Source organism: Callospermophilus lateralis, chromosome 9 (genome assembly GCF_048772815.1).
Source record: "Callospermophilus lateralis isolate mCalLat2 chromosome 9, mCalLat2.hap1, whole genome shotgun sequence".
NCBI classification, from domain to species: domain Eukaryota; kingdom Metazoa; phylum Chordata; class Mammalia; order Rodentia; family Sciuridae; genus Callospermophilus; species Callospermophilus lateralis.
The window spans coordinates 37817348-37830377 of NC_135313.1; the positions used below are offsets into that span (position 1 = coordinate 37817348).

At 33.6% G+C, this 13030-nt stretch overlaps 1 protein-coding gene across 2 annotated transcripts in view; it reads left to right on the plus strand.

Annotated features, from left to right (window-relative positions):
- Positions 1–13030, plus strand: part of Gtf3c3 (general transcription factor IIIC subunit 3) — a 44294-nt gene that overhangs the window by 1286 nt on the left and 29978 nt on the right. For both annotated transcript variants that reach the window (XM_076865770.1, XM_076865772.1), the window contains exons 3-8: positions 3811–3998; positions 4696–4819; positions 6298–6489; positions 6992–7157; positions 10246–10393; positions 11223–11292. In XM_076865770.1, coding sequence (XP_076721885.1) covers positions 3811–3998; positions 4696–4819; positions 6298–6489; positions 6992–7157; positions 10246–10393; positions 11223–11292 — 888 coding nt within the window. The remainder of the gene's footprint in view (positions 1–3810; positions 3999–4695; positions 4820–6297; positions 6490–6991; positions 7158–10245; positions 10394–11222; positions 11293–13030) is intronic.

The following is a 13030-nucleotide window of genomic DNA, read 5'->3' on the forward strand; positions in this document are numbered from 1 at the left end:
CACGTGCTAGGCCCTAGGTTCCATCCTCAGCACCACATAAAAATAAATAAGTGAAATAAAGGTATTGTGTCCAACAAGAACTAAAAAATATTTTTAAAAAGAGAGTACCTAAGCAGAGTAATTTAGTGAAAACATTTTCTTAATTGAAGTGGTATTATTTTTTAGTAGATTATGGATGATTTTTAGTTTCCTTTTTAAAAATCTATTTTCTCAGTCTTCTAATGTCAATGTGTGTTTCTTTTGAGAATGAAAAGAGTTCTTAAAACTGTTTTTGCAATTCAGGTTTATTAATCAGTGCTATTGTTACACTGTAATTTTCATACAGCAAAATGCACTGATTTTAAGCACATAGTTTACTATTGTACAAAAGTACATGTACTTTTTTATAACAACATGTACACCCATGTTTTTGCTCAGTCGTGGCATAGGATGTTTCCATTCCCTTGAAAGTTCATTGGCATCCCTTTTTAAATTTTTTTTAAAAAAAATTCTAATTAGTTATATATGATATCAGAATGCATTTTGATTCATTGTCTACAAATGGAGCACAACTTTTCATGTCTCTGGTTGTACACAATGTAGAGTCACACTACATGTGAAGTGGTATTATTGATTGCCCAGTTTATCAGGAGCATGGTGCTTTGTATGTAGTAGCTGATCCATTAATATTAGTCATTATATGATAATAGTTATTTTTGTGAGTTCTTCATGTTGGAGAAGTGTTTCAAATTGATGTATTTGTTTGGTGACCTTTGTAGTCATTATTTTTAAAATTGGGCTTCTCAATTGGTGACTAATTTCAGATCATACTCACCTAGATTGTAATGAGTCATACTTCTGTACAAACTCCCTTTCAAACCATGTCAGACTGGAAGGTGAGTTGGCTGCTCAGATGAGACTTCACACACATTGTTATTATTGGTGGCTGCCTCATTCTAGGATCCAGTCCTAAGCTTTGAATGTCCAGATATTAAATTTGGTTAGCACATTGAAGACTAATTAAACTCATCAGAGCTTAATGGATGAAATAATATGCAAATCTGTTAAGTTGTAGGGATTGATACACCTAATGATCAGAATGCAAATAGTTCATTATATCCATTTCCCATGTTAAGTTACCAAATATGCTGAATTGTCAATTAGAATGTACCTATAGAGTCTGATGAAGGACTAAACTAAACTCTAGTTTTGGGGGGTAAACGTTTAGACTGGCTCTTTTCTCTTTGAACACATATGTACACAAGAGAACACACAGAAAACAAACAAGCTTTATTCCTACCTCCCTGGACCACATGAGGACAAAAGGGTAAAGGGAGGAAATTGGGGTTACACTTTCTTATTTTGCCATGCAAGTGGTGTGGGAAAGCGACTGAAGTTCTACAATCTATGGGTCCTTCTTTATTTGCTCAGGGAATAAGCACCTCTTTTATAGTTAGTCTTTGAGGTATAAATCTAACAGCAGGAACACTGAGTGCTTGTCAGTCTTATTGCCTAAAGTTGACCTCAAGAGCTGGCCATCAGGCCCTCCCTTTAAAAAAAAAAAAAAAAAAGAGTTCAGCTGAGTCCAGTTCTGGATCATTAGAGCAGAGAGGCAAGAACCGGCTGGCCTCACCTGGAACAATAACCTTAGTTTTTAAAGATATAAGTTTCCCTGTTTCTTAAGAAGGAATTGTCCCAGAACCCTTCAAAGACTATTGGAGAGTGTGAGCATGTTTTCAGGATAGAAGGGATTACTTTTGAACAAGCTTTGGCAAAAGCTACTTATTGAAATATATGGTCTTTTTAGTATCATTTCTTTTTCTTCCTGGACCTTGCTCTTGCGTTCCTTTCCTACATACCACACAGATAGGGTCTTTTAATTTCATATTCAATTCATCATTACTGATATTTAAAACTACAATTTTTATATATTAACCTTGAATCCTACAACCTTGTTAAATCAATGTATTCTGCAAGTTGTATTTAGATTCTTTTGGATCTCCTATATATGATCATGTCATCTGTAATGATAATATGATAATTTTATTTCTTCCTTGCCATCTTTTGCCCCCCCCCCTTTTTTTAACTTGGTTAAGACATCCAGTAAAATGAGTAAAATATTGAATGGAAGTGGTACCAACAGGAATTTTTGTTTCAATCTCAGTAACTTTCAATAATTCACTATAAATTGATAAACTATGGAAAATTGTTAAGATTTTTTTTCCCCCCCAGTACTGGGGATTGAACCCAGGGGATATGTGCCACTAAGCTACATTCCCAGCCCTTTTTGTTTTTATTTTGAGACAAGGTCTTGCTAAGTTGCCCAGAATGGCCTGGAACTTGCCATCCTCTTGTCAGCCTCTTAAGTCATGAAATTATAGGCATGTGCCACCATGATTCACCAGTAGATAATTTTCATCAAAGTAAAGATTATTCCTTTCATTTCTAGTTGACGAAGACTATTAGGAATGAATTGTATTTTAGCAGATTATTCTTTTTTTTTTTTTTGGAGGTGGGGAGGTACCAGGGATGGAACTCAAGGGCACTCAGCCACTGAGCCACATCCCCAGCCCTGTTTTGTATTTTACATAGAGATGGGTCTTACTGAGTTGCCTAGCACCTTCCTTTTGCTAAGGCTGGCTTTGACCTAGAGATCCTCCTGCCTCAGCTTCCTGAGCCACTGGGATTATAGTTATGCTTCACCATGCCCAGGTTGCAGATTATTCTTCAAGATGATCATATGATTTTTCTTTTATCTTTTTTTTTTCCTCCTGTGATGAACTTGGCATCTTTCTTTTGGATGTTCAGAATTTTTGAATATGATGTTTATGACTTCTTAATAATAATTACTTATTTGTTGTTCAGAACATGTAGCTTTTAAAACCTTTTCTTCCTAAAGTATTACTTCATTTTTTTCCTTAACATGAATATTTCATTTATTCAATATCTTTGGGGTTTGAAGTGTTTCATATAACTGAACGGGCTTAAAGGTTTTTGAATATAGTATTTAAAATTTTAACTGTTTTTTTTTTGAATTTTTCTAAAATGTGTTTTATATTTCTGCTTTATTTAACAGAAAAATGACTTCTGAATTTAACCTTTTCTTCATCATTATGAAGGTTGTTATGAACATATAAAAATCATTCTACTGTAATAGTATCCTAATATGCAGATGAAGTATGTCAGGTTAATTTTGTTTCTGAAATAATAATGCTATTTTAATACTATTAGTATAAATAATAGTAAATTATTAGTAAAAATGATAATGTTATTTTAATACTATTAGTAAATTAGTAGTATTCAGTGAGGTTTTACTGTGTGCTGGCTTATTCAAAGCACTTATACAGGGCCTCAGTGATTTGTCCAAGGTTATATAGCTATTGATAGATGGAGATAGAATTTGAAACCAGGCAACTTGGCTGTATAGCTCTCATATCTACCTACTGTGCTGTACCATGTGGGTTCTACCATATGCTTGTTTAGTTCTTGGGTCTGTGTCTTACAAATAAAACATCTTTTCCCCTCTTTGTTTTTAACATTATGTGTTTCTGATTTTTTTCACTTAATATTTACCTCCATATCCAGATGAGCCATAAAGGAGGAGTTGGCTTTCCAACAGAGCAGAAAACATGGCTTTGTGACAACTTTCTTCTTTGGGTTGTTTTTTGGGGATGTTTGTTTACCTTTTTTTTTTTTTTTAAATTCAAATGTGATGTTGCTGGAGTCAGAAAATTATATTCCAGAAAACCAGAAAATACTTTTTCCTTTCAAACCCTGAGTATTCCAAAGGTTTTATCCCTGCCTCCCCAATCTTACTGCCTCTTTCTGTAGGAGAAACATCAGATGGAGTGAGTAAGTCAGTTCATAAGGTGTTTGCTTCCATGCTTGGAGAGACTGAAGATGATGAGGAGGAAGAGGAAGAAGAGGAGGAAGAGGAGGAAACACCTGAGCAACCAACTGCAGGCGATGTATTTGTATTGGAGATGGTTCTCAATCGTGAAACCAAGAAAATGATGAAAGTAAATTACTTATTTTATATATTTTTTAGAGGATTTATATGTAAAATCTTGGTTATCACACTTTAGTTTTGCTATTTGAAGGTATGCAGTATATCTCAATATTTTTTTAAATCAACTTCATTCTGAGTGGATAAATTTGAAAGGAGGATTGTTTTTGTGCATATGTGTGTTATTGACACTTAAGCCCAAAGCCTCACACATGCTAGACAAGTGCTGTATCACTGAGTTATACCCCTAACCCGAAGGAGGATCTAGTAGAGTACATCATAATATGTTTCTTGGCATGTACATCCATTTTGCAGCATTATAATTTGTTGTTCTAATTAGCGATTAGTAATTTCCTGACCACTTTGATTTTTGTTTATTAGACATTTTACTGTGTTTTGAACTTTTCTACTGTAGAGTTTTTTTGTTTGTTTGTTTGTAGTTTAATTTCTTAGGTGCCCCTCTGGAAAATATCATAGAATAATTCTGTTCTTTCTTGCCACCTGAGTTTTAGATTTTTTTCCTCCAATGTAGACTTTAAGGCTAAAGAGTCAATAGTTGCAACCATTTAGTCCTTAGTTCTGAGTTTAGAAGATAAAAAGTTTTAAAGGGAACTTTCAGTTTCTTTATGTTCTGTATTTACTAATGTCATTGGAATTAAAATCTAATACTTTACTATATTTTATCTGGATGTCATTTTTCTTCCATGCAGGAGAAGAGGCCTCGGAGTAAACTTCCCAGAGCTCTGAGAGGTCTCATGGGTGAAGCCAATATTCGCTTTGCTCGAGGAGAACATGAAGAGGCAATATTGATGTGCATGGAAATCATAAGACAAGGTGTTTTATGTGGGGAATTTATTGATAATAGCAGTTTAATAGTCTAATTTTTAAAACAAATGGAGAAGCATTTCAATGTATATTTGCAAATATATTCAGAAACTTAGAGGTGATTGTGGTAACAGTAACTTGCCACATTCATTTCACGTTATTAGCAGAAAATAAGGATCATAGGGTATGATTCAGTGAGATATCATTAAGAACTTTCAAGGCTCTTTTTTGCTTTTTAATTTTTTACACTATGGGTTTTAGACTTGTACTGTTATTAGTATTTTTAAAAATTTTATTATTGTGGTGCTGGGAATTGCACATACTATGCAAGCACTCTAACACTGAGCTATACACCCAGCTATGTTAATCTTTTTTGAAATGGCAGACACATTATGAATATAGAAGGAAAAAAGAGTGGTTTTTTTCCCCCTTTCATATTCTAGATCAGGCAATGCTGAGTTATTTTAACCTGTTTTTTGGTAAAGATGCAATTTAAACTTGTCCCCTATTTCTTAACTAAATGGCACATCTTGGGCATATTGCAGGACATCTTCAAAAGTGATTTTTTTTTTTTAATTACTTTTATTTATTATCTTGCTTTGCTGATTATTGTCAGTTGATGTTCCACAGATTGGCTTGGGTAGTTCTGAGACAGTGAAATTTTAATTTGTCTTTTTATTATTTTTGCATTTCCTTTTAATTATAATAGGGTTGTTTTAGATGTTATAATTTCTTAAATTATTCATTATGGTAATTTGAGGCCACTACTTCTTGTGGTTACTTCAGAAGTAAGAATAACCCAACTCTTCAGGACATTTCATTTGGTTCCTCCTTTCCATTATTATCTACTATTTTATTTCAGTTTATACTTATTTATTTTTGAATTTTTATTATTATTATTTTCAGTGTTGGGGATTCAACCCAGGGCCTCATACAGGCTAGGCACATACTCTATCACTGAGCTACATCCCAGTATTAATCTTTGACTTTAATCCTTAGTCTTTGAATTTTGTTTTGGAAATAGTATTTTAGAAATGTAGATTAGTCAGTCACTTTGATATCCTGGGGTCAGGTTCTGCTTAGGTGAGTTGAGTTCATCCTATACTCTTTGATGTAGGAACCAGATCATGAAAATTCATTCCCATGATATAGCTAATGGTTATTGGGATGAACTTACTGAGTTATTGAACCATACTTTGCCTTAGTGAAGAGGGATTTTTCACAAGGAAGATGAGGTAGATGATAGGGTTTTCATGTTGTATTCTGTTTAAATAAAATAATGCTTGAACATTATTTTTTAAATGCTAAACATGTATGAAAGTAAAATAAAGCAAATGTAATCTAGTGTTTATTCTAAATTCCATTAAATGGTTTATATAATTCTGATAGTATCATTCTAAATAATCCACTGTTTGAACCGTGGGATCAATGTTAGCTCAAGCGACTTCCCTCAGTCAATGGAATTTATTTTTCTAATTCAATTATAGCTCCTCTGGCTTATGAGCCATTCTCTACTCTTGCCATGATATATGAGGATCAAGGTGACATGGAGAAGTCATTGCAATTTGAGTTGATTGCTGCACATTTAAATCCTAGTGACACCGAAGAATGGGTTAGATTGGCAGAAATGTCTCTGGAACAAGACAATATTAAGCAGGCAATTTTTTGCTATACAAAAGGTAATTAAACCATTTTTCTCACTTTGATTAGATGTAATGTAATAGTTTGTTTGGTAATTACACTTGCTACTCTGGGCTAAGATGTTGGCTGAAATGTATTTATTTCTCATATTCTGTTATGCCAGAGAATGTATTTGGGGTCCCTCTCTTCTGTTTATTAGCAACTTTTTTTTTATATTGTGAGCTAATATACACAAAAGTTGATAGATGTGTAGTTTCCCACTGAGGTTATACCATCATCATTTTAGAGAATTAATGTCCTTGAAATTAATGTCACACTAGAGTAACCAAATGCGATAATATGGAAATTCAGGTTCTAGCTAGTCTTAGATCAAACCTAGTCAAGTTTTCCTGTGCAGGTAGATTTATTCCAGAATAACCTGCTTGTTATCATTGCAGAATTAAAGTGTTCTTTAAATTTTTGAGAGGATATTGAGTCACACTCTGGTACTTAGCACCTCTTCTTGTGGTAAATATGTAATTTTTATTCCTTTCTTTCTAGCTCTTAAATATGAACCTACTAATGTCCGTTATCTCTGGGAGAGATCAAGCCTTTATGAACAGATGGGTGATCATAAAATGGCTATGGATGGCTATAGGCGTATTTTAAACCTTTTGTCTCCATCTGATGGAGAACGTTTTATGCAATTGGCTAGAGATATGGCAAAGTAAGTTTGGTATGAAGTATGTATGGGTACTCTTATTAATCATCTATTTTTGTAAATCAAAGAATATATTCAAATTAGAATATACTTTTCATTGAGGTACAAGGACCTGTTTGCCTTTTATATTTTTTATTGTGCCTAAATACAGAGGTGGGTTTTTAAAAAAATACTTTTCTGTTTCCAAGTGAACTGATGGCTTATAAAATTTTGTAAATAAGGTTACATTTCTAATTATCAGAAGCTTGAATACAAAGCATATTTTGAAAGATGATAGGTTTCCTGTTTTCCACAACTTAATTGAAGTTGTATATATCTGTAGTATTTAAAAACAAATTTTATTGCACATATGCCAATGAAATGTTTGTGATCTGGGATTGTCTACAATAATTTATTTTGTGTCAGTACTAAAATAATTTTTAAGATTAAAAAGTTTTCTTGAAAGTTGTTATGTGTTACTGACCATGGTGTTATACTTTATTCTAAATTATGCCATACTGCAGTTACTTCTCTGTTATGTCCTGCAGCAAAACAAAGTGGGGAACATTTTGATTTAATAATGCCTGTGGTGTGCTTTCTATTCTTATGGATATCTACTATATAGTATTTCAGCCTAGGTTTAATCATCTTGATCTGGGTACATTAGTGTTAACTCCATTCTGTAACTTTTATTCTGGTGATACTTGATTGTGAAATTGTCATTTACCCTCCCAGGAATGGGTTATATAGGAATACAAGTAGTATTTTTAGGTGAGGCAGAGTGACCCTAAATTGATCACTGACGGTATACCATGAATATTGAGTGTGTTCCCAGGTTATCTGCTAATAAAGCTCTGGCTTTTGGTGGTTAGTCTAGTTGTGTTCTATTTTAAGAATCATTATGTGTCCTGTAGTAGTAAATTTGTTTTTCACTTGTATTACATATATTTTTTGTTAGGTGAGAGTGGCAGTGGCCACTTCAGTCACTGCTGTGGTGGTTTTCTTCATGGAATTTTGTTACTGTAACATCTGATTGATTAGGCTTTATCTTTGGTCCTTACTTTCCCTCCAGAAATATTTGTTGTCTGTATCTTATGTGCTAGATACTATACAAGGATATCCATTTTTCAACAAATTTTAGAAGTCCTCTGCCTTGTGGAGCTTACTTAAATCTTAGTACAGAACAAACAGCTAAAAATTTAATAGAACCTTGCTACCCCACAGATTGGCAGCGTTTGTATTACCAGAGAGCTTGTCAGAATTGCAGGATTTCAGTCCTGCTCCAGCTCTACTGGATCAGAATGTGCCCTTTTGAAGAACCCAGTTGATCTTTATGTACATTCAAATTTGAGAAGTAATGGACTAGGTAACTATATTGCTTATCAGTACAGTGAGCACTCTTTGGGCTAGTGGTCATTAATTTAGAGTGGAACCAGTTGGTATGTTATTTAGGCAGGTGGTAATGAAGATAGACATACATGAATTTATTTAACTGTAATGGGGTTTTATCAGGTGATTTTGATAAAGGGAGAGGCAGGGCAAGAGAACAGAGGGTGTCTGCAAGGGAGTAATTATAATGTTGTACTACCAAAAAGGGGAGAAATGAGGATAGGAAGGGCATAGGGAATAAGTGGTAAAACCAGTGCTTTGTAGATCCATTAAGTGTTCTTGGTATTGAATTACAGAGGAAATGAGCTGAAATGATAGGAAATTTAAAAGTGAGAAATTAGGTGAAATACTTGAAACTAGGACATTGTTATACATTGTGACATGGTACATTTTTCTCTGAATTAGTTTGGTTATAATTTTTTTTTCATAAATAAGACTTTGTCACTATTTAAAATCTAAATTTTAAATAGATTCTTGGTTCGGTGGTTCATATCTATGAGCTTATTCAACTTTAGCAGTGGTCTTATCTCCAGTTGCTTTTCCAGAATTACCTTCATAATGGAACTCCATCAGTTTCCCCATTTAAGACTTGGGCTTCTTCTGCACTTCCACTTTTTGTTTTCTTAATTTTCTTTCTTTGTTTCATTTTTGATACTGGAGATCTAACCTAGATCTACTACTGTTCCACATCCCCAGATTCCCCCCACCTTTTTTGTTTAATTTTGAGAGAGACAGGGTCTTGCTAAGTTGCTTAGGACCTCACTAAATTGCTGAGGCTGGCCTCAAATTTGTGATCCTTCTGTCTTAGCCTCCTGAGTCCCTGGGATTACAGGTGTGTACTACCATACTCTGCCATACTTCTGCTTTTCTAATGAAGACATCATGAAGAGTATAAATAGATTGCCAAGCCTTTTCTATCTTTTATGATATTGAATCAGTTTATTGGCCTCTTCTTTCAAGTGATTTATCTGCATCTTTTGGGTCATGATTCCCACCATGTTTTTCCATGTTTGGCATACTTTTTGGTGCTGAGCATAAAAGGTCTTTCCTGATTATTGTTTTTATTAAGACTAACACACAGACCAGTGAAGCAAATAACCATCAGTAATCTTGACATCAACATGAGCTTCAATAATCATGGTCTGCCGTTTTTTGACTGGGAACCCATTTTGTCACGGTAAGATCCATGCCAAGGAAGTTAGACAGGTTTTGCACTGAATACCCTCAGTAATTATTTTGAATTTTCTAAGTGTAATTTCACCTTTCTGCACATCAGTAAGCCTCACTTCACACAATCCTTGGATCCATCAAATGCAATTTTGGTACCTGAGCTCTTGGGACTAGTGCTTTTCCAACTATTTGCTTTTCTTTTTTTCTTTTGTGGTGCTAGGGATCAAACAAAGGGTCTTGCACTTGTGAGGTGAGAACTCTACCACTGAGTTGTACCCTGAGACTCCCAACATTTCTTACATTGAACATATGAACATATCTTTCATATCATACCAGTCTTTTTTTTAGATAATGGATTGTTTCTGACTCTTTTTACCACCTTTTGTTCTTTTGTTGTTATTGTGTTGCTCATAGAGCCAGAATGCTGATTATGTTTTCTCCTCTCAAATTTTGAGAAAATGAAATCACAGTTAATTAGAGGGACTCAGCCAGGAACTGAGTTTTATAATCAAAATTAAATAAGTATTCATCCATTTTTGTCACTTCACTTTTTTAGGAGTTACTATGAAGCCAATGATGGTACTTCAGCTATTAATATAATTGAAGAAGCTTTCTCAAAACACCAGGGCCTAGTCTCCATGGAAGATGTTAACATAGCAGCTGAATTGTATATTTCTAACAAGCAGTATGACAAAGCCTTGGAGGTAGAAGTGTTTGTTTTTACCTTTGTATTCCAGAAGTTCTTAAACATTGGCAACTTCTTATTTTAATTATATATTAAACTGTATATTTAAAGTTTTAAAGGAAATAATTGATTTCTAGATTCTGCAGTAATTCTGTAGGAAATATAAAATATAGTTATCATACAATAAATGATGTTGCTGTTATTCTAAGTGCCAATTGTATCTGTATTTCCTGGGAGCAGAACTCAGACTAATTACAGTGATTCCTTTCTATCTTTAGCCATTGAGGAAAAGTAGATTGCTTTGCTGCTGTGTAATTATATATCTTTAGTTTTAGTTAATATCATACAAAATATTAATGTACCTCAGTTAGGATTTTTTATTTTAAGAAGACTTAACTGTTCTTTTTTAAATCCCATTTTTATGTTGCAAGGATTATTATTATTATTATTATTATTTTTAGAGAGAGAGAGAATTTTAATATTGATTTTTAGTTTAATATCATACAAAATATTAATGTACCTCAGCTAGGATTTTTTATTTTAAGAAGACTTAACTGTTCTTTTTTAAATCCCATTTTTATGTTGCAAGGATTATTATTATTATTATTATTATTTTTAGAGAGAGAGAGAATTTTAATATTGATTTTTAGTTTTCGGCAGACACAGCATCTTTATTTGTATGTGGTGCTGAGGATCGAACCCAGGCCGCCTTCATGCCAGGCGAGCGTGCTACCGCTTGAGCCACATCCCCAGCCCTTGCAAGGATTATTTTAAGTAACTGTACCAGTCTTTGCATTAAGAAAAGTTTTTTCATTTGTTATTTCCTTTTCTTTTTTTCATTCTTTTAGGTAATTACGGATTTTTCTGGAATTGTGCTAGAAAAGAAAACAGAAGAAGGCACTTCAGAAGAAAATAAAGGTAGTAGTTTCCTTTGCATAGGAAAGTGTACATAATCCTCTCTTGATCATACTATGGTATTTTGAATTGTTAATGTTCTCATAGCAAGTATTCCCAAGAAGCAATTTTTCTTCTAAGGAATTTCATATCTTTTTATTGTGAATATTGGTTTATAAGTAATCTTTGAAAAAAAAGTTTCATATTCCTTTTATTTTTTGATAAAAATAAAAGCATTGATAAAATGGCATTTCTCAGAGACTAGTGTCTCTTTTATTCATTCTTTTATCCTAATTATTAAAAACCTTTAGATCTATAGGATTTATTTTTCAAAAAGGAATTAAAATTTTCTACTATTGGGCTGGGGATATAACTCAGTAAAGTGCTTGCCTTGCATGCACAAGGCCCTGGGTTCAATCCCTAGCACCACCAAAAAAAGCAAAAAAAGAAAAGCTGTACTATTAAAAAATTCCACTTAAAACAGGTATTCACATGAAAAGTAGAAACTAATGATAACCTATATCGTCTAAAAACTAGAATATGTAATGAGAGATCTAGTTAGACAGTCATACTGGAAGTATGGCTTGCAGGATCTCTGTTAGTACTTTCTCTCATATCTGCTGTTTTCTTTCTACCACACCCATTAACCATTCTGTGAAAATATTAACATGTAAGAGCCTATTTGAGGTTATAAAAAAATTGGTCTTCTTTATGGGCAGAGTAGACATCCCTATTCTTGGGAGAGACTTCCTATGTTGTACTTTGCACTTCTACCCTGTGAGGATTTTGATGGAATTGGGGGAAGTGAGTTGATACTGAGTATACTACCTGCTTCAGAGTAGTTCTCTCCCTGACTTGTTGTCATATACAAAGATTCCATCATGCTGTAATCCTTTCGGTTAAGGCATAATTACTTAAATTTTTCTTTAAAAAAACGATCCATCTTAATAGCAAATAGTAATTCACTTCACAAATCAGTTTGCTAATTCATAGAGAGCAAGGTCCAAGATGAGATATGGGACAGGTGAATGTTCAAGTGGAAAGTTGTTGAGGGGAATCCCAGTTCAATAAGTTTCTTTTAAGTGACTATGCTTGTGAGTATGACATTTCCTGCCCTCAAAGAGGTAGGGAAGGGTTCAAATAAAGTGCATATAATTTAATCATAATAAGAGTTATATGATGATTTCTGTGGCAAAATGGGAAAAGAGAGGAAGGGAGTATATTGTAGATCAGAGGATGTTTATAGAGGTACAGTTTAAGCAGACACTCATGAGGAAGGGAGTTCCAAATGGAGTCACAGGGTGTGGTAGCATTGCTTAGCCTGAATAGGAACAGATAGCATCCTGTGGTTTGGGCCTCTTAAGTGGTTAGAATGGTGTGGATGAGTTAGAAGTAGGAATTGTGGTATGAAAACATGAGTTAGGGCATCTGAAGGACTCTGTCAGTTTTAATACTTCTTTGAACCTGGCCTAGGTTAGAAGTGAGGCTGTAATAAGTTATTTTACATCCATAATTTCTGTTGAACATTTTTCTCCTAAAAATCATATTTGTATTTTAAACTCTTTTTGTTCTTTGTTTTGAAAAAAATTGAAGTTTTAATTATAGATGTAATGAACTATGTTTCACTGATTCTATTTCCTTCCTTCTTCCTTCAGTTTCTTAATGATTTAGCATAGCTGGAATCAGGAAACATCTTAACATAAATCAACATCTTAACATAGAGTTTTCAGTAGTAGTATTTTTCTTTCTTAGAATATTGGTG